The 23,105-nt window shown below is 43.2% G+C and overlaps 1 protein-coding gene across 1 annotated transcript in view; it reads left to right on the forward strand.

Annotated features, from left to right (window-relative positions):
* The window catches only part of CAPZA2 (capping actin protein of muscle Z-line subunit alpha 2), a 382,121-nt gene that overhangs the window by 169,568 nt on the left and 189,448 nt on the right, over positions 1 to 23,105 (forward strand). The window contains exon 5 of the mRNA XM_044088708.1: positions 6,223 to 6,429. Coding sequence (XP_043944643.1) covers positions 6,223 to 6,429 — 207 coding nt within the window. The remainder of the gene's footprint in view (positions 1 to 6,222; positions 6,430 to 23,105) is intronic.

The raw sequence follows: 23,105 nt of genomic DNA on the forward strand, positions 1-23,105 counted from the left end.
ATTAAAACAGAAAATGCTTGCAAGCTCAGAAGCTCCTGATTGTAAAGAAATGCAGGATTTATTGCATGCAGTTGAACAGGTGGGAAAACATACTCTGCAATGTGGTTTTGATTCTAAAGGCCTCTTGTAGAGCTGCAGTTACAGGTTCGGTGATTCGAAGGCATGCTTGGTTAAAAGAACAGAGTTTACCTGATCATGTTAAGGCAAAATTATTGGATGCTCCTTTACAGCTTGATACCTTGTTTGGTGTTGAGGCAGAAGAAGTGTTAAAGAAAATGGAGGATAAAGCAAAATCTATGCAAACAGTCAAGGATTTCTTACGTGTACAGCCACCTCGATTTAGCAGAAATTGGCCTACAAAAAATTGGTCCTTTCCAGTGTCAGACATACCACAGAGAGGCAGATACAGGCGCCCTAGAGGCAGATCTCAACCCCAAAGCTCAAACAGACAATGACAGTGGGGCACCTCAACCCCAAAAGGAGGTGAGGACAAGTCTCAACCTTACAGGAAACGGTCACAGTGACTTTCCCCTTCGTACGCCAAGCATTTCCCTTTTGGAAGCCCCCTTGGGGGGAAAACTCGCACGTTTTTTTCCAAAACTGGCAAACAATCTCCCAAGACAAATGGGTTCTAAATATTGTGTCTCAAGGTTACAGGTTCCACTTTCATACTTTACCAAAACTAAAAAGAATGCCAGACCTGCCACAAAATTAATGGGCAGAGGCACAAAAACAACTTTCAGCCCTCATGGACATGAGAGCTATTCAAAAACTACCACAGCAGGAACAAGGACAAGGATTTTACTCAAGACTCTTCCTGGCCCCCAGAAAGGACAAGGCCTGGAGGCCCATACTAGACCTTTCAATTCTAAATACCTACCTGGATATTCCGAAATTCAAAATGTTGACATTGCAGCAGCTTCTACCCATGCTGGGCAAGAACACTTGGCTTGTTACTTTGGACCTCAGAGGCGTACCTGCATGTACCTATCAGACAAAATTACAGAAGATACCTCAGATTCAAAGCTGGTACAATGCACTACCAATTCTCTGCACTGCCCTTTGGCTTATCTACTGCGCCCAGGGTCTTCACAAAGTGCCTGGCACCAGTAATTGCATTTTGCAGACAAAAGGGAATTCAAATATATCCATACCTGGACGACTGCCTCATTCAAGCAGAGACAAAGGATATTCTTCTACAGCATCTGGCGTTTGTAAAAAGGTTACTAACTTCTGTAGGGTACACAGTAAACGAAAAGAAGTCAAAACTAGTACCCTCACAACAGATTATATTCCTGGGTGCCAGCTTAAATTCAACGGCCGAGATGGCTTACCTCATGCCAGACAAACCGGTTCAACTAACTCGATATTTTCAGTTACTGGCAAAAAAGTCCCATCTCCCTGGGATTCATGGCATCCTGCATACTACTAATACCATATGCCAGACTGCATATGAGGAAACTACAATGGTACCTAAAAAGTGCTTGGACTCAGCACTCACAGTTTAGAAGCAGTAATACCACTGATTTCCTGCCTACAACAGGAGTTTCGATGGTGGGCACAGGCATGTCACCTAAACAAGGGTCAGCCTTTTACCCTACCCACAGCCAGGCAGACTCTAACAACAGATGCTTCGGATTACGCCTGGGGAGCACACATGGCAGGAAAATGCATTCAGGGCAAGTGGACCACAGACCAGATGCATCTTCACATCAATCAAAAAGAGATGTTGGCTGTGCAAAATGCCCAAACAGCTTTCAACGACCTTCTGCATCCAGACCAATTATTAATAAAGACAGACAACACCACAGTAATGTGGTACATAAGCAAGGGGGCACTCATTCTTACCCCCTATGCAGGCAAGCCATGACCTTGTGGAGCACCGCTATAACGTACCAAGTTCACCTGCAAGCACAATACCTGCCAGGAAAGAAAAACACTCTGGCAGACGATCTAAGCAGAAATATCCTGGACCCTCACGAATATAAATTGAATCCACAAATCTTCAGCATGGTAATGCAAAAATGGGGATGCCCAGGCATAGATCTTTTTGCCTCCCCACTGAATTGCCAACTACAAAAATACTGCACAAGGACTTATCACAAACAAGCATGGAAAGTGGATGCCCTTTTGTTCAGCTGGAAAAACCTAAAACTTTATGCCTTCCCGCCTCTGCCTCTCCTTTCAAAGGTACTCCTAAAAGCCAGACGAGAGAAACCACAGATGATCCTGATTGCTCCAGACTGGCCACGTCGGCACTGGTACCCTATCTTAAGGAACCTAGCTCAAGGCCCACCATGGATTTTGCCTCAAATTCCACCCCTTCTGACTCAACAAAACAATCAGATCCTGCACGGTCAGCTCAAAACCCTAAACCTGGCTGCATGGCAGATTTATTAGTCAAACAGGCAATACCTCTCTAAAGCGGTTGTTGATGTCATTTTGGAGGCCAAAAGGCCTAGCACCAGGAAAGCTTACTCAGAAAAATGGAAGAGATTCTGCGCCTGGAACCAGGCTCAAAGCCTTGACCCTCTTGTACCAAACATTCCTCAGGTTTTACAATACTTAACTGAGATGCTGGACAGAGGCCTATCCTTCTCATCAATTAAGATCCACGCCTCTGCCATTTCAGCACATTACAACACGGATCCGCCTTTATTCTCTCATCCCTTGCTAAAGCAGTACCTCAGGGGCTAAAAACACAAGACCGTCCCAGAGAGCACCAACACCAACTTGGGACCTCAATTTTGTTTTGGAAAAACTGACCCTGCCACCTTTTGAGCCAGCCAATACAGCCGATCTAAAATATTTATGGAAAACAGCTCTGCTCCTGGCAGTAACTTCAGCACAAAGAGTCTCGGAGCTACAGGCATTAATGGCAGTGGAACCTTTCATAATTTTTCATCAGGACAGGGTTTCTTTAAGGACAAACACTACCTTTATGCCAAAGGTGGTATCTAGTGTGGCTCTTAACCAAACCATCCATTTGCCAGCTTTTTATCCACACCCCAGAATAAAGGGGAGAAACTTCTGCATTCTTTGGACATACACAGGCAGCTACAATTCTACTTGGACAAAACAAAAGCTATCAGGAAAACTGAGCAACTGTTTGTAGCATATGCTGCAGGATCACAGGGCAAGGCTATCTCATAGCAGACTATATCCAAATGGATAGGACACTGTATTCGTTACTGCTACACACAATATGGTAAATCAGTCCCAAATAGCATTAGGCCACATTCCACCAGGGCTACAGCCACTTCAGCGGCCTTTCTCAGAGGAGTACCTACCAAGGAAATTTTGGAGGCTGCAGCTTTTCAGTGCACACCTTTACCAAGCATTACCTCCTGCCTCTTTACTCTAAATCCAGAGCAGGATTTGCCACTGCAGTTCTGCAGGGTCTCATAGCCAAACCTAACTCTTTATAGACCAGCCACCCAACCTTAGCTTTGGGATTCTACCCAAGTGTGATGACTGCAACAGTGTAACACGATGAACATAGTACAGTTTTGTACCTACCATAAATGTAGATGTTAGTGTTCACACTGCTGCAGTCCAGTTTACCCTCCCTCCATCCCCTCTGAACTAGCTGGCCTTATCTATACCTTTCTATCCTATACAACCTTTGTGGTGTATTTGCTTGTGACTGAAGGTATTGTTTTATTTTGTATGTATTGCCTACCTACTAGGTGGCACCTGACATCTGGGGCAAGAAAAACTGAAGAAAATGACGTTGGATGCATCTTGTATACCACTGGCGCACTGACGTCAGGGAAGAAGCGACAGCAACCGACGCCGGACCAAGACTTTAGAACTCCGGCCAACTCCGGGACCGCCTGACGGCAGGATAACCCAAGTGTGATGACTGCAGCAGTGTGAACACTCTAACATCTACATTTATGGTAGGTACAAAACTGTTCTTTCTCTCTACAAAGCTGAAGTATATTTTCTTGGGGGAGACTCTTGCTAGTGGCTGTAACTCTAACTAGACAAACTTGAGTTGCAGTCTAGCTCCTCGCTTCTGTAAAGATTTGGTGATGGTTAAAGCAAATCCTCCATGCTATAAGTGGTTGGCTACAGAAATTCAAATTTAAGCCATAAATTTCCCCATCTTTCATCACTGTGCTTACACTGGGTGCATCTTCTGTCTCGTGGTGTCTCACAATCTTGGATGATCCAGTTAGTTCTTTTCAACCAGTAGAAATAATTACCATAGTTGCTTGTCAGCTTGACATGTAAAAATTTACCAGGCTTTAGCTGCTGCCCCCTCCTATAAATTCTCTTTCTCCTTCCTTCCTTTCTCGAGAACATTTTTTTTCTGTTGAACAAGCTCAAATTGGTGAGGTTGCTCCAGGCTGATCTTTTATACTAATTCTGCTAAATTTAGAGCAACTTGATTAAAATCTTCAGGATCAGTGTTATGTATTTTTGCTTACCCTTTCTGATTTCAGGCAAGATATTTCTGTATTGGTGATGTATTTTCTATCAGAGTTGTTTTGCATTCGTCTTCTGCTGTCATAAGTATGTTCACCATTTTTACAGTTCAATTATTTAGCTAGAATTTTGTTTAGAATTGTTGGCTCTGTAGTTAGGTTTGTGTGGTGTGCATACCTCTCAGTCTGCAGACATTGAACATAGGAACAAAGGTCCTTGAAAACTAGGACCATCCAGCTGTAAAAAAAATGTGGACATCTAATTAGCATAAGATTTGAACACCAAATAGCATGCGGCTCTTCCACTTCTCTAGTAGCAATGTGAAGTACTACTCGGAAACGCATCTTTAAAAAATGAGTGGTGAAAAATGTAAGCACATTATCAGAGTCCATGTAAAATCTTTAGACTTTAATGAACTAGATTGCAAAATTATATCACACCAGGTCATTCCAGTTTTGCTTTCCAAAACATGGAGATGTAAGATGTCTCCTCTTTCTTTAAATTGTTGTTGCCACTTGTATGTTGGTCATGTAGTGTGGTTTTATGTAATGTGTGTTGTAGGGGATTCAGAAAATTGTGTGAAGGGGTAAATCAAGCCTAAAATAGGGGCAAAACTCCAGTAATAGGAATGTATGTGCAGGAGTAAGTTGGGCCCAAAAACAGGAACATTCCTGGAAAATAGCGACAGTTGAGAGGGAGAGGTCTGTTGGCATACCCTGTAGCCAAAGTTAGAACAAGTATGACTGAGTAAGTTAATTTTTTTAAAGTCGCTTCTTGGAGGTAAATTTGATTCTGTACTCGGGCTTCATAAGACAAAAGTCAATGAGTCAGCCTCTTGATTTTTCTTGAAGACCTCCCTTAGTCCTCTTAAGATGGCCAAGACCAATATTTCTCTTAGTGCTTCCTGCCTCCATGGAAAAGATCATTTTTGAGATGGTATCTATCACGTGTCCCAAATTGACTTTTTGTGATTGTCCTGCTGCCAGGAAAGATGTTAGAAGTTTCTTCTCTGTTGTTGAAGTTGAGCTAATGAGTCTGTTTCTCCTTCAGTCTTTGTGTGCCTTGGTGTGATTTCCCATATCCTTCCAAAGTCCTCCCATGACTATTAAGTTGGATTGTGAAGGGATGATGACTGTGATGACAGAGACTAGTGTCACATCTTCTACCCCTTCATTTGCCTCGTGACCAGCTGGCCATAACGTGCCAGCTGTTGAGAGGCTGCTGCACCTGCTATAGGAGGCTCTTCCTTTGGTTTCAGCAACTTCTCCATTATCATTGATGATGGTGGATCCATTGAAGACTCTAGCCTTAGTGCTGAACAGTTTGATATAGTGTTGTGTGCAGGATTTGCCACCAGTCAATTCACCAATGCTTGCATTTTTTAGTGCACTAGGAGTGAAATCCCACTTTCCAATCATGAGGTACAAAGTAGTTCGAGAGATGTCTTTTTGAGGCATGACTCTTATTGTGTGCTGTTGTTACTTTGCCAAACTTTGGATTTGCCCAGGTAGGGTTTTGTACTCTGCACAGTGATTCCTTGCACGTTTGCTATTTTCAGTTGGTGTAGGAGTGAGTTTCAAGGCAGTGAGAAGGGTGTGATAAAATAAAGCTATTGTTTGTTATGCTAAAAAAGAGTTGTGATAGATTAAACAAAGAAGATTAATAAAGTACATTGTGGTGCCTTGTGTCTGACTAGCAATTTTTCTCCCGGAACTTTGTGAAGTTATTTCCTGCTTTGTTGTTGTGAAATGGACCATGGCTTAGAATATCTTCCCCTTCTGTTTACAGGTTTTAATAACAGAGCATGGTGATATTGGAAATGGCAGATTTTTGGATCCAAGAAACAAGCTTGCTTTTAAGTTTGATCACTTGAGAAAAGAGGCTAGTGATCCAAAACCCCATGAAATAGAAAATGCAATAGAATCATGGAGAAATTCCATAGACAGTGCGGTAAGAGCCTATGTAAAAGAGCATTACCCACACGGAGCTTGTACTGTAAGTATAAAATTATTTTTTTTCTTTTTCAGAATACTCAAGTAAAAGAAAAAGTCAACACTTAAAACATTTATATTGCAGTATCAGTTTCAGTTGCAGTAAAAATATTTCAAAATGCAAGATTTTTAATCACTTTTTCTGTGTATAGGTATACTGTTCCTGGTAGACCCTGTTTACACTGGATTTATAGAGTAGCTGGAAAAACGAGTATCCAGGGGTGAGGTGGGCTTTTGATATAGAAGTTTTGTCCTGTTGAGAAAGCATTTACTAGTGTCCTCCTTTGGATTCCATCCCCCACTTGATTTTTGCAGTGCTCTTTGTTGTTTCTAGTGTAACATGCTACAACACATTAATTTGATTAGTAGGTCAGATTTACTCTGTTTTTAGTTCAGTCTGTTTTGGGGGAATTTTATTTAATTTTTAGTTTTTATTTTTTTGTTAGAAACTATTTTTGTGGTATTTTCTGTGTGTTCTATATTCTGGTTACCCACCTAATCCATGGCCTGATTACTGGAAAGCTGGAGCCCATCTTGGCACTCCATTGGTTCAGGGCATAAATGCTGAATGCTGAACTTCAGCAGGGTACACACAGTCATCCCCTCTCGGGTAAGACCCACAGACCATCAGTCATCCCCTCTCGGGTAAGACCCACAGACCATCAGTCATCCCCTCTCGGGTAAGACCCACAGACCACCAGTCATCCCCTCTCGGGTAAGACCCACAGACCACCAGTCATCCCCTCTCGGGTAAGACCCACAGACCACCAGTCATCCCCTCTCGGGTAAGACCCACAGACCACCAGTCATCCCCTCTCGGGTAAGACCCACAGACCACCAGTCATCCCCTCTCGGGTAAGACCCACAGACCACCAGTCATCCCCTCTCGGGTAAGACCCACAGACCACCAGTCATCCCCTCTCGGGTAAGACCCACAGACCACCAGTCATCCCCTCTCGGGTAAGACCCACAGACCACCAGTCATCCCCTCTCGGGTAAGACCCACAGACCACCAGTCATCCCCTCTCGGGTAAGACCCACAGACCACCAGTCATCCCCTCTCGGGTAAGACCCACAGACCACCAGTCATCCCCTCTCGGGTAAGACCCACAGACCACCAGTCATCCCCTCTCGGGTAAGACACACAGACCTACAGGCAGTTCAGCTGCTCACCTTTTCAGCTACGGCATGTCTTTGGAATGTTAGGAGTGAAACTGAAGCATCTTGCAGAAACCCACAAAGGGGACACTGCCTCTATACAGAAGGTACTTAAACACTGCAAAATAGGAATTCAAGGTTCATAGGTAGGTACTAGGCTATCTGCCCGAGGGCATTTATAAGCCTAGCCAGAGTGTGTCAGCTTTTGCTGCCCCATTGATTAATTAACTGAGCCTCTGTCAAGAAGGGTCAGTGAAGTGATCCCAGGGGTGTATTTTCTGTTACCCATCCGCTCATCAAGGTTTCTAAGTGCTAGAAAACTATGCAGCCCTATACCATTTTAAAGCTGAAGTCCGTGTTTACTGTTTCACTTGTTTTCAGCAAGTCTGCTTTTCGGCCAACACTAGTAATTATCTTTTCTTACCTCATATGTTGTGGTTCATGGCATGTTTGACACCCCTAGAAAGATTTTCTTAGCCTAGTATGAACCTATGAACCTATCTGCCCTAGGGCATTTATAAGCCTAGCCAGAGTGTGTTTGGCTTTCGCCACCCATTTTAAATTTTGCTATGCCCTTTTTCGAGGTTAGTATACTGTGCCTCTGTCTAACAGTGACACAGAAGTGATACCCGGGGTAAACCTACGATCCCCCATCCACTCATCAAGATTCCTCTTGAAGAGAGTCAATGAGGGACTCTGCCTAACCTGGACTGGGATTTTATTCCAGAGTGAAGGGAGCCTCTGGGTTATGAATCTGTCCCTCCAGCATGTCCTATTTATTTCAGTGCTGAGGTTCAGTGCTGAGGTTCAAGTCTCTCGAGCACGTAGCTTGATGGGATTTGGATTTTCTGAGGTGCAGCATGTCAATTAATTCCGGGTTGGACATAGCTTTATACGTCAGGCACAGATCGCCTCTGAGCAGGCGGTATGCCACTGAGTAGAGCTGGAGTTTCTTTAACCGGGCAGCATATGGCATCTGTTTGAGCCCTTTGATCCTCTTGGTGAGGTACTTTTGGGGTCTTTCCAGTTGCTGCAGGTGTCTGGTAAGGTACATCCCAAAAGGGGCATTATACTCAATTATGGGCCTGATGAGGGATGAGTAAAGAGGCACGATGACCTCCCCTGTTCTAGATGTGAATCCCTTCATGATTAGGTGGGCTATATAAAATGTTTTTCTAACCACTTTGGCCACGTGGTTTTCAAATGAGAGATTGCTATCAACTTGGGTCCCCAGGTCCCTAATTACTTCCGTACTTAATGGATTACCACTTGTGTGGTAATTTGTGGGCACTTTGTTTTTGCCAAAGGGGATGACTATACACTTTTTGGCGTTTAGCTTGAGGCCATGGCTCTGGCACCAGTTGTCGGTTTCTATGAGGCCCTTTTGGAGGATGCTTGTGTCGGCTGAAGAGTCGATTATGGCTCCCAGTTTGCAGTCATCTGCGAACTTGGTCAGCCACAATCCTCCCGTGTTAGCCTGTACCTCTGAGAAATATATACCGAACAAGAGAGGTCCCAGGACTGAGCCTTGTGAGACGCCACTTGTAACTGGTTTGGAGTCTGACATGGCTCCAGCAATTCTAACCATGTGGGTTCTGTCTTTGAGCCAGTTTGCAACCCATCTAGTGACATAGGGGGTTATATTTAAGCTGGTGAGCTTATCTATAATGCTCGAGTGGGGTATCGTATCGAAGGCTTTTGCGAGGTCCAGGTAGGCTGTGTGGACCACCTTCCCCTCGTCAATGGCCTTGGTGACTGTTTCAAAGAAATTGACCAGGTTTAAGAGGCAGGATCTGCCCTTAACAAAGCCGAACTGGGTAGGATCCAGTGTCTGTAGGTCCCCAATATCTTTATTTATAAGGTCCATGATGATCCTTTTCATAGCTTTGCAGACCAAGCTAGTCAGGCTTATGGGGCGATAGTTTCCAGGATCCGTTGAGACACCACCTTTGTGGAGAGGGACCACCGTTGCTGTACGCCACTCTTTGGGTACATATCCTGTAGTAAGGCTGAGATTGAACAGTAGTTTTATGTTTGGGTTTAGCTCTTCTTGGAATTCATGTAGGAGGCAGCCCGGGACACCGTCTGGTCCCATTGATGCTGTGTTTTTTGCTTTGGAGAGGGCGGCTCTTACCTGAGCATCTGAGATGTCAGGGGGGAAGCACTCTGCTGGGATAGATATTTGCCCTTTTGGTGGGGGGGGGGGGTTGCGCTGAACCTGTCAGCTAGGATGTTGGCAATGTCTGTGGGTTCGGTGTATTTTTTGTCATTTTGGACTAATTCTGAGCATATCTGGGAATTCCCACCCAGGTTCCTAACATAACTAAAGAAAGCCTTGTGATTATCCTTAGTATCCTGTGCAATTTTTCTCTCAAAGCTGGCCTTAGATGATGAGTGCCCGTAGTTTTTTGCTAATACTGATCAGAGATGCCTTCCCTTTTTGGGATTTTGCTCTATCATGTAGTAGCTTCCTCCTTCTATTGTATAGTTTGTTTATGGCTGGGGTCCACCAGACAGGACGTCTGCCTTTGGAGGATTGGGTCTTGGTTTTATTTGGGATTGCATGATCCATGCATTCCTGAAGGTGGTCATAGAATGCATTTATAAAGGATTCTGCGGTCTGGGCCGTATTTTCCACAGGCCCGGAGGCTTTGAAGGATTCCACCTCGGTTTTGAGGAGTGTGAAATTTGCTTTAGAGAAGTTTTTCACTGTGGTTTTCTGGGCAGGGGGTGGGGTCGGGATGTGAATATCAGTGAGATTAGTTTATGGTCTGATCTTACCAGTGAGGGATACACTTCTGGTCTGGAGCAGAGTCCCCATGTTGGTGATGATCAGGTCCAGTATGCTTTCCCCTCTTGTGGGAGTGGTAACAAGTTGTTTCATAGCATTTGAGTTTATAAATTCTAGGAACATTTGGGCTAGGGTGTTGGAGCTAGAGTAATGCTCCCAGTCTATGTTTGGGTAGTTGAAGTCGCCCAATATAATGGTGTTTGGAGAGACCTTCATATTTTCCAGTGTTCTCAGGAAGGCCGAGTAGAGTTCCTGGGTTTGGGAGGGTGGTCTGTAGCAGGCTATAAACTGGAAGGCAGTTTTACCCACTGTTAGTTGCACATGGATAGTCTCTGATGCTTCGTGCTGTGCTACCAACCTGGAGGTGTGGGTATCTTTGACGAATATTGATACTCCCCCCTCCTTTTGTATTTCGGTCCAAGTTTTGGGGCCGAAAAGCATGGTATGAGGTATAACCTGGTAGTGCTGGGGTGCTGTCGGGACCCTTGAAACCAGGTTTCTGTTACTGCACAGATATCGATGCTCTCCATGCTAAGGAGAGTTTCGAGTGCATGCATCTTGAGGTTTAGACTTCTGGCGTTGAGTAGCACTACTCTTAGTTTCTTATCCCTTGTGATACCTATGGAGGTGGGTTTGTCTTTTGAGCCTTGCCTAAAAAAGGCACTATGGGGGTAGCAGGAGCCTTTGCCAATATCCGAAAGCCCAGGGGTGATAGGTGCAAGCCGTCCCTAGCGAAGCATCGTGGCTCGTCGAGCATGTCATCCCAGGCTGACAGGCATTGGATCCCCTTTGAATGACACCAATACTTAAGCCAATTGTTGAAATTGATCATCTTGTCTTCATATTGTGGCATCATTCTTGGTCAGGGTAAGATGCTACTCAAGGTCAGGGTCATACCGGCCTGGGCTACATGCTCAGAGAGCTCCTCTGTCTTTTCATGTAGTCCAGGGAGGTACGTCTCAGGTCATTCACACCAGCATGGACAATGACTGAGTCATATTTGTACTTGCCTTGGAGTGACCTGAGTGCTTGTTATGTGGCGGATCCTAGCGCCCGACCGGCAACTCATCGTGACCTTCTCCTTGTTCAGCCTGGTGAGCAGGACGTCAGTGTGCCTGACGATAGTCACCTATTACAAGTGTATCAGGTGTGTTGTTTAGCCTTAAGGGCTGTGACTGTTCGGCACACTGGCTTTGTGAGCTATGTGTTGCACGTGTTTTGTTTTGGGGTAGCGGTTGCTTGGGTGTCTGCTTTGGAGGTCTCTGCTGCTTAGGCAGATTTTTATTTAGAGCCTACGAGTATGTTTTTGTGCGTTTGTGTTTGGTTTGCTGTCGTGATAGGTCTATGTGAGACTGGAATTGTAGTGACTGTGGTTTCCTTTTCCTCCTGACTGGTTACGCCAGTACTGAGTTGAGAGAGCTTAGCCTCCAGTTTGGCTATATGGTTGCATCTCTCACATGTGTTGGAATTTGTTGGGAGGAGGAGAGGGTTGTCTGTGTACATGAGGCAGTTGTAACATTGCCTCAAGATTCCCAGCTTCACCAGCTGGACCGGAGTGGAGATTGACAACTGACCTTTGGACATGCTAGAATAGTATTGGGAATTCCTTTATAATTGAAAAAAAATGGCCAATGGGGAACACGGTACTCAAGGGGGAGTTTGTGAGCGTGTAGTGCTTTTAATTTTTTAGTGCTGACTTGTATAATTGCTTTAGTGAGCAAGTGCCAGGTAACTTAAATGCAATGTGCTACAGGTAACTTAAATGCAAAAACAACAAACAGTAACTTTTATTCAAGTGAAACAAGGAAATAAGTACAGTAAGCAATTCAGATATCACTAGGGATCCACAGAAGTGCTGAAAAGCCGTGTTTTAGGTGGAATTAGCATTTCAGGGAAATAACAAGCAAACAAACAACAAGCATACAAACAAAGCTAGATTCAGCAGGCCTGGATCTAGTCTATGCTGCAGCAAACAAGGTGTACCAATTTCAGTAAGAAGCAGTTCAAATATGCAGGCACTACAGGCCTTTAACCAGAAATTCCCAGCTCAGAAGAGCGGAGTCCAACCTCTCCTCCCACAAGAGTGCAGACCACGAACCCTCTTAATGTAAAGTAACTGGCCTGAAGCCCAAGTGCTTAAACCGGAATTAATACACTTTTAGAATAACAGACACTGAGCCCTCAGTCAGCAGTTCCCAACTTAGAAGGATGTAAGCTACCTGTCCTGCCACTACAGTGCAGACCACAAACCTTCTTAATGTAAAACAACTGGTCTGAAGCCCAAGTGCTTAAACTAAAAGGCTTAGAATGAGTTACACCAAGCAGTAATAAATGCAACTGAGTACTTTTAAGATGACGCAAAAGCAAAATAAAGTAGGAAGAAACACAAATACAGTAAAAGCAGATACATTTTTTTTTTTGAGTGAGCAAATAAGATGGGCCCAGGAGGAGTATCCAAGTGCAAATTTACAAAAGGGGCGGGCAGTTTCAAAGCCACCAAGATTAACACCAACACAAAAGCAGCGAGGGTGGGTGGGGACCTACTGAAAAAACAGTCAACTTCCAGCTAGATATTGCTCAATGCAACACAAACAAATTACTTTAAATTGTGTATTATTTGATAAAAGTGCAGATAAAAATCTACTTAGCTCCTACTACCTAATTGTGAACTCTAACAGAATTCTAAGAATTGCCAACTATGATACAACTACTACTAAGTGGACACCAACTTGGGTGATTTTGAATTATAGATATATTTTAAAGTTAAACATTAATCCTAAAGCAATACCCTTTTTAGGTAAAGATACTTTGAAAATTGATGGGATTATTGAACATATTAAAACTAACATATTTGTACAAGATTTATTTCAATCTTTGGATCTGGGTCAATATATGATGGTTTTTCAACCATTCCATAGGAATCCTAATTTAAAATTGAACAATCAATTAATTGATCTTAAACAGTTTCCACTAATAGTTAATTTAACTTTGATATATACAAATATCTGGACCGCTCGGCCAATCAAATAAGACAAGAATTTAACTTACCCAAAAATTATCTTGTTATTTTGAGACAAATTAGAGAACTTGCTATGAGCTACTTTTTAAATTTTAAACCTGAAGATGAAAATGTTAATAAATGCTTTGAGTTGTGGCAAGCCCTCCAACAGGATATTAAATATATAACAACAACAAATAAATTAATTAAAGACTTTAAATTTCATGATAAAATTCTGTTTCCCAACTATTGGGAAGAGAAAATTTTGGTGACAGACAAAAGTAATCAATTAAAAGCAATTGACCTGAGTATCAAATCTACTTCTCTTCAAAAATTGATGTATACCCAGTTGATGATATGGAATAATGCATATTATACACGCTGTACCCTACATAAATTTAATGTTAAAAACTCTCCAACTTGTCCATACTGTAAAAATCAACCGGCTGATTTTCTTCATATGTTGTGGAGCTGTAAATGCATATATAAGCTTTGGAATTCCCTTAAGATTCAACTTCAGAAGATGGGTTACCAAAGTACAATGGAAGTTTACGATTTTACATATTCCTCCGAAAGAACTCCCTAGATCACAAAGTACCATATATATTAATATTTTTCTGTTAATGAAACTTTATATAGCCACTAATTGGTTAGACCCATCTAAAACATCTTGGGAAAACTTGGCAACAAGGCATATATTAGCTCATAAACTACTCTTAAGTCCAAATAATAAAAACATTAATAACCCACAAATTTGGGAACAGATATTGAATATTATATTATTATAATACTCACATTTATATACTTGCTTGGAGAGAATTTTGTATTTAAACTGTATGTTACTGGAAATGTTACTAACTACTTTTTGTTTTTTCTCTATTCTTAATGTTTTACATGGAAGCATTCTTGTAAATATTGTATATTTGTTTGGTGTGATAGTTGGTGATATTAGTTAGTAATCCTTTGTTTTATATTTTTTCTCTTAAAATGTTGTATTTGTTTTTACTTGTATGAAAGTAATATAACAATAAAGATTTATTATGGAAAAAAAAATCTACTTAGCTCCACTCATGCAGGTCTCAGTTGGCCAAAGCTCACAGTTAATGAGTTGAGTTGTAAAGAGGGTATGCCAAGGCTCATCCACACCTCCTCCTATTTTGCAGTTTTCCATTTCCTATACTTAAGACATTTTATAAGCACTTCTGCATTGAGGTGGTCAAGTTGGTCTTCCCTTCCATTGCCAGCTTTCTGGCACTTGGTATCCTATGTTAGTCTAATAACTCCCACTTCCTTACTGAAAATGAAGTCTTACTCAGGATCAGTTTGGTTGAGTAACTATATGTAAGGGGTGTAAACCTTTAGCCTATTCGGTGGCACCCCTCAAAAATCCCTTGCGTGTAGTGAGCGACGCAATGTTTCACACCCACTGGTACAAAAATGCAACATCCTACTACTGTTAGCACTAAACAGTCATACACTGATGCCGTTAAGATCACCTGAGCCTCCTAGAACTCATAAGAGCAGACATCAGTGACCCTCCCATCCAGATACATGTACTACGCATACGCTTCATCAGCCTGTCCCATATAAAACATCCTTGAGCCTAACAAGAATAAATCCTCTTCTGGAAACATCTTGGTAACTGGTGTCTTCACTGATTCCATGCTCACTGGGCTGAACAAGAATAAGGTCATTGTTTGCTGTCTCTTAGTTGCCAGGATTGCTAGTACTTCATGAGCCCTTAAATCCTCCTAAAATAAGGGTAACTGTGGTATAATCCTAGTCCATGCTGGAGTGAATGTTCTGGTGTGAAAACCCTTGAGAGATATGAGTTTGCTGGAAGTTGTTACACATGCTTCCGTAAAGGACAAGATTCTGGTCTCAAGTGGCAGCTTCCCTTCAATGAAAAAGATGCTGATATTCCAAGAATAGATAATTGGTTTCAGCAGTTGGTTAAGTAGCTGTTGTCCTTCCTGGGGGGCGGGTCCAATATGTGTCTCCATGAGACAAGATGATTGACAGTTCTACTTTCTTTGCCAAGAATGATTTACACCTCTCGTTCAAGGGCTTCTGCATACTGGCCAAAGCCTTTGCTAGCCTCCCCCCCATTGTGCATTTAAGTTTTGTTTATCTAAACAAAATCTTAAGCTAGCCAACGAATCAAATCATAACCTGGACATCAGGGTGGCCCTTCTTAGTGCCAGGAGTCTTCATGCTGCCCAAACTGGATGGAGGCTCTTCCGCATCCAGAACAGGTCCAAGTTTGTTTGACTGAAACGTGTCAAGTGCAAAAAGAACGTCTCATCTGTTCCTGGGTTCTGTGCCTGTTGCACCTTTAAGACCACTGGAAATGGTGGTTATGTCTCCGTTTTCTACAGGGATTTCGTTCCTTCCAAAGTGAATACCCAGTGACCTTCAAAGTGCACTCACTGAACTCCAGCTTTCATTAAGTTGTCAGACCCTTCGGCTTAATACTTGTTACAAGTCCCCTTCTCTGGCTCCATATGACCATGGTCAGTTCCTAGTCTTCCTAGAAATGGAGCTGTAATCCTCGGTGACTTCAACTACCCCTGCCTAGAAATGGAGCTGTAATCCTCGGTGACTTCAACTACCCCTGCATAGATTGGAGTATTCATAAATCTAATGTGCAATATGTACAACTTTACTTGCATAAGGTGAACAAAAATTCTGAGGATCACATTGTTCAGGGCCCCACTAGGAGAGGAAATGTCTTGGACTTGGTTCTGACAGACTCTGCTTATCCATCAATTAAGTCTCTTCCCTATCCGGTTACCAGTACCCTCCAAACATTCTCTCCCATGGTTACCAACGCCATCCTCTATGAAGCTAACCTTTCACATAACTGCTAAATTTTCTCACTCTAACCACAAAATGGAACTGAAATGTAGCCACCTATGCCGAGGATCTGTGCTCATTTAAATAAAGGCATTGATATGGCTGTCTTTTCCAGAGTCAAATATAGCAACAGATTCAGTAATAAAACCCCTGGTTGTCAGTAGATATATAAATGATCTTTGAAACCAAAGGAAGAGACTGTTTATCTTGTAAGGCCAGAGCCTGTCAACACCAAGAGACTGTAAAACATCCACTAAGGAAGTGAAGGCAGCTGTGTAAGACTAGCAAAGCCTATCATGAATGAAGGCCTTCATCTACATTGATAGCTAAGGGATCATTCAAATTACTGTTCAGAACTCATCTATAATGGCACTTTCTATTCAAATCCTAACAAAATCAGCAACATATTGGCTAACAAGTTCCCTGCAAATTTATCCTGTGACGTTTATCACCCCACCCCAAACATACTGGAGTGTGTCTCTCTCTCTCACACGCACACACACACACCCCATCTCCAAGGACCCCAACCTTAAACTCTTCTCCAAGACCAAAATAATATTTGAGTCTCTCAACAGTGATTGATATGGGTTGTCTTAAATAGTGTCAAGCAGGCCTTTGCTTATCCCCTCCTTGTGTTCAGCCGATGTTGTGTCACAGGCTGTGTTCTTGATCATTGACACACTGCAGTGGTTGATGCCCCTTTATAAGGGTGGCCCCACCACTGGCCCAACAAACTGTAGACCCATTACCCTTACTAGTCCTGAAAACCATGGAATGCATCATCACTGATGTCAGAACATTAAGAATTTAACCAGTGTTTAAGCACAACAGTTCAGACGTGTTACAGTAAGGGTATGTTATACCCCCTCTGTCTTGTGAACTTTTTTGAAAAGGGTGTATTGGCCGTGGGCATTGGGCACATTGTTCGTGCTGCCTAGCTGTATCTATCAGTAGCATGTAATACCATACCATGGGAAGGGATTGTAAATGAGCTCATAGCCTTAAGTATAGATTCCTGTATGGTAAGATTGATTGTAAACTATCTCAAGGAAAGAACATGTGTAAATAGGATGGTGGCTCCTCGGTTATGAAAAGGTGATTAGTGGAATTCCCCAGGGATCCATTTTAGGCCCCTTTTATTTTCTGATGACAGCACAGACAGCAAGGACCTCTGGCTGTGTTTGATTATAGCAAGTTGTATGGAATTGTCAAGTCAATAAATGATGCAAATTCTCTTCAAGCAGCACTATCTGTCATTAACACATTGTTCACTGAGAAGGGGATCAAACTAAAATGCTAAGAAGTATAGTACCAGTACCATCTCTTGCAGAAAACAACAGATTGATACCACCCACTGCATCAAGGATACCCGGCTCTCCAGTGGTGCTGTCGTCAGAAACCTGAGTAGGTCTCTCCCTCTGCCTCTTCTATGATCACTATGTAGCAACTGCAGTCAGGAAGTACTATGTCACAGTTAATCACCAGGAGCATCTTGTCTAACACCAAAGAAGTTATTGTTCCCCTGTATTCAACCATGGTTAAACCCATTATAAAATTTAATGTAGTCTTTGGCATGCATCTCACAAGACATATCAGAACTTGAAAAACTGCAGAGGATTATAACAAAAAGAAAAGATTTTTGAGGTCGGAAAGACTGAAGTCTCTCCCTCATACTCTGCATCGTGTAGATTCAAGGGAAGGCGCATGTCTTGCTTTTTGTGCATTCAGGGATCATATTACTAGACTACCTTTTTCTCGATGTGTCTATATGCAGCCAGCACCAGAGTAAAAGTGCTGAATCTGCATCTAGGAATAAATAAACAAGTTAATCACCCAGCAGTCTCCCCTTCCTCTGGAATAGACTTCCCTTGCATGTTGAGTGGTGCGATTCCCTATCTGCCTTTAAACAGCTTAGCCAATTGGATGGGTGCCCTAAAGTAAACTGAGACTTGCAGACTGTGCCTTTCTTGAAGCTATTGGTAGAGTCGGGGTGGTTATTGGCGAGGCACACATGGCCTCTGTTCTAATAGCCTTGTAATTTACTGTGTTCCGATTGAGCATCCGACAAGAAGTACAGCAGGAGCAAAAATTCTGGTATGATGGAACAGTGAAATTCCAAGAATATGTAGGCAGACAAGGTAATGGTGCTTACTCCTGTTAGAATTCTTACATGCCAGCAACTTATTCTACTTTCACTGTTTTAAAGCACGTAAATGTGTTGAATAGTCGCTAGGCAGGGAGCAGTGACAAACTCTACCATGTCCATATAATGAGGCCCTATCATGCACGCATGCACACACATGCACAGTGGCTTTATTTTTTTGTCTTGGATTGCAATAATAATTGAATGGAGGATGAAATGATCATCTCCCCACTGAGGCTCAAACTAATTTTTTAGTGAATAAGGTGGTACTCGTACAGCAGCTGTCCCCTTACATGGTTCAGGGAAACTAAGCAGTGTTAAAAATATTGGGGATATTTTCACTGCTAAGCTGGGGTGTACCCAAGTAGTAGAGCACATAGCAGATAGGAATCCAGAATCCAATCCGATGACTCCCTTACAAGGGTGCCTGAGCAAGTTAAGGAAACCATACAAAAAGAGCTGCAGGAATTGCTGAATTTTTGGGGTAGTCCAGGAATCCAATAGTCCCTGGGCCCCATGAGTGATATTGTTGCCAAAACAAAAGATGGAAGCACATAACCGGTTCTGTGTACACTAGAGAAAACTGTTTGTCACATATAAGCAGATGTTCTTCGTGTTTCACTGTTGCAGTCGTCACATTTGGGTTATCTGCTTGCAGTAACCCACAGTCGGCCTGATTAACAAAGTCTTGGGTCCTGCGTCGGTTGCTGTCCCTTCTTCTGTGTCGTCGGGGGTATAAAACATGCAGCTGATGTCATTACCTCAGTCTTTCTTGCCGTGCGGTGCCCGAAGCAGAAGCAGTTCTCAAGTGCCGGTTGGCAGACTCCTGAAATTTTCATTTTTGAGTTTCAGAACCAAAGTCTTCAACTAAAAGCTAAGTACCCCGTTGGGGAAACTTTTTCTTGCTCTAAACAGATGTCAGTAAAAGTAAATAATTGCATTACTTGTGGAAAGCAAATACCTCAAAGATTTTCATTCGTACTGTATTTCTTGCCTAGGCCCTGACCACAACGTACCTTGCCGTCAGTTTTGTGCCTTATTTAAACCATGAACTATCAGTTGTCTGTATATTATCGCTTCTAAATATTTTGGTGCTCGATTCAATTATCCTGATATGTCTTCGGTAAGTCATCCGACTACCAACATTCTGAAAAAATGCAAAGATAAGGACAGGCAGCCTAGGTCCAAAGCTGCCGACGGCACTTCTCCTAAGCCAGTTCGCCGGTACTCATTGAGAAGCTTTTGCAGCCCCAATACCCACTACTTCAGATTCGCAGGCCTCTACTGAGACCCATTCGGAGTCCAGTATGCCGCAAGATGATTCAACTGTGGAACCTGCAGATGTCTCTACCTTGGATGCGTCCGGAGCCGCTGTGCAGGGCACCGGCTTCTAAGGGTGTATTCAGGCCGACTGACTTGTGCATTAAACCGACGCCATCTTCTTCAAGGCCTAAAACTTGAACCATGCCTAGAAAACTGATGCCCAGACCGCATGGTCAGGCCTCTATGCCTAAAAAACAAATGAGAAGAATGGCTGAAGACCTTATTACTTTAATCAGGGGAAGCCAGTCTTCCCCCTCTGAGACCTAGGACTGAGTTTGCTTATGATACTTCTGACCAGGATTCTGAAGTTTTCCTCTGATGACCAGGATTTAACCTTGTCTACCTATGAGGATTCTGATGCTGAGGACTCAATTCCCTCCCCCCAGAGGATTTATCTTTTGGTGAAATCTTGCATACTCTGAGTATTTTCATTGGGAAAGTCAGGATTTCTCTAATTCTAAAAAGAGGCTTAGGGATTTCTTACTCCTGCCCCAGCACAGGCCTTTAGCCATACCTCCTGTACTAGACATTGTTGATGATACCTTTTCGGAGTCTAGCTTGGCCCCTGACTCTCTACCTCGTGCTCCCAGAAAACTTGATGGATATTACTGGGTCCCTGACTCTCTGAAGTTCCTTTTTAAAAATACTACTGCGGATCCTGAGACCATTTCACAGGGACCCAAGGGCATTAAAGCTTCTACTGCCAAAAATCCTACCCCTTCTGATAGAGACTCCAGGGTGCTGGATATTTGGGGTAAGAAGGTGGACTTCTGCAACTTTGGCCATTAGGGCCTTAAATTGACAGTTTCATATGTTAAAGTATCAGCAGTAGTATATTACTGGATTGCGTAAACAGAAAATGATGATTCCTGATTGTGCCGAAAATAAGGATTTACAGTATTTACTGCATTCATCTGAACAAGTTGGAAACCATACTTTGCAATGTGGTTTTGATTCTCTAGAGGTATCTTACAGGGCTTCTGTAACTGGGTCTGTTCTTGAAAGGCATGCATGGCTTAAGGAGCAATCCTTGCCAGATCGTGTAAAAGTGAAATTAGTGGATGCTCCCTTAAAACCAGGACCGTCTGTTTGGCAACAAGGCAGAAGAAGTTCTTAAAAAGATGGAGGAAAAAGCTAAATCTAAGCAAACTGTTAAAGATTTTTTGCAATTACAACCTCCAAGGTTTAGTAAGCATTGGCCTTCCAAGAATTGGTCCTTTCCTGCCTCTTCCATATCTTCACAGTCCAATAGCTAAGACCCAGCAGAGCTCCCAGGCTTCAGTCCCAGGGTATGCACAGGACTAAGCAGTGGGGGGGGGGGGGGGGGGGGCTTCCACTTCCAAATCTGTGAGTAATAAAACTCCCCCCTATGGCAAACTGTCTCAATGACTTATTTTTAAAACTTCCAAGCACTTCTCAACTGATTCCCCCCTTTGGGGGGAAAGATTGCTCTTCATGCAAAGAACTGAGAACTCGTTACCCAGGACCAAATGGGTTTTAAATAGTGTCCCAGGGATACAGATTTTACTTCCACACGTTACCAACACCAAGAGGGTGGCCAGATCTACCCAAAATCAGTGGGTGGAGGCCCAAAAGCAAGGACTTTCTCTCTTAAGCATGGGGGCTATTCAGTTGGTACCAGAAGAGGAAAAGGGACAAGGTTTCTACTTGAGACTTTTCCTGGTACCCAGAAAAGGCAATTCATGGCGTCCTATCCTGGACCGGTCTACTCTTTTTTTGTTGATTCCAAAATTCAAGATGCTGACTGTTAACCAGTTGCTCCCTATGCTAGGCAAGGACGCCTGCTTGGCAACACTAGATTTAAAGGAAGCATACCTGCACATCCCAATCGGTGAATCTTGCAGAAGATGCCTACGCTTCAAAGCAGGCTACACGCACTATCACTTCTCTGCACTGCCCTTTGGCTTATCTACTGTGCTCAGGGTATTCACAAAGTGCCTAGCTCCAGACATTGCATTTTGCAGGGAAAGAAATATTCAAATTTACCCATGCCTGAACGACTGTCTGGTTCAGGCAGAAAGCCAGGACATACTTTTGATTCATCTGGCCTTTGTACAAAAGGTGCTAACTTGTCTGGGGTACACCATAAACAAAAATAAATCACACCTGGTACCCTGTCAACAAATTATATTCCTGGGAGCAAGCTTGAATACAACTTCCCAGATGGCTTACCTCACGCCAAAGAAACAAATTCATTTGACACCCTACTTCAAACAAGTGGCCACCAGAACCCTCCTATCTGCATGGCAAATACTACAAGCCTTGGGGTTCATGACCTCCTGCATTCTTCTAATTCCATATGCAAGACTGCATATGAGGAAACTACAATGGTATCTAAAAAGCCTATGGTGTCAACATTGTCAGGATCTAGAAGCAATGATTCGTATCCTACCTTGCCTATGCCTAGAGTTCCTTTGGTGGGCAGAGGCCTGCCACCAAAACAAGGGACTACCATTCACACTACCCTTGCTGCCCAAACCCAAACAGACTCATCAGACTGCATGGGGGGCTCACCTGGCAGGGAAGTGCATTCAGGGCAAATGGAACCGAAGTCAAATGCACCTGCATATCAATCAAAAAGAAATGTTAGCTGTACAGAATGTTCTGTCAGCTTTCAAGGACCACATTCTTCCAGGACAATTAATGGTAAAGACCGACAACATCAATGTTGTGTGGTTTATAAACAAGCAGGGGGTACACATTCTTACCCCCTCTGCAGACTAGCCATGGCATTGTGGAATACAGCCCTGAGCTACCAAGTGCATCTACAAGCTCAATTCCTGCCAGGAAAGCTAAATACACTGGCAGACGAACTAAGCAGAAACCTCATGGACCCACACGAGTGGAAACTGGAACCAAGGATTTTCAGCATGTTGATAAGCAAATGGGGGAGCCCAGATATAGAACCATTTGCCTCCCCCCAGAACTATCATTTGGACAAATTTTGCACAAGGACTCCCCACAAAGAAGCTTGGAAAGTGGATGCTCTATCCTTCAGCTGGAAAAAAACTGTCACTTTATGCCTTTCTTCCTCTGATCTTTAGTAGTACTTTAGAGAGCAGAGGCAAACAGGGCAAACCAAGGACTGTTTTGATTGCATCGGACTGGCCACGCCAACACTTGTACCCCCTCTTGTGCAGTGTGTCACTGTTGAGCTCATGGCACCTGCCTCAGACTCCTACCCTATTGTTTCAGCAGGAGAACCCGATTTTACACCCTCAGCTTCAAACACTGAACCTAGCAGCCTGTCTAATTGCCTAATTTCTCCTTTGCCATCCCAGAGTAAACTAGTGATGGGTAGGCAAAGAGGCCTAGTACTAGAAAATCTTATGCTGAAAAATTGAAAATATTCTGTGCCTGGAACCAGTCTCGAGGGAGCACAGCAGTGCC

The sequence above is a fragment of the Protopterus annectens genome, chromosome 11.part0 (assembly GCF_019279795.1).
Source record: "Protopterus annectens isolate FY-2018-M chromosome 11.part0, PAN1.0, whole genome shotgun sequence".
Taxonomy (NCBI): Eukaryota; Metazoa; Chordata; order Ceratodontiformes; family Protopteridae; genus Protopterus; species Protopterus annectens.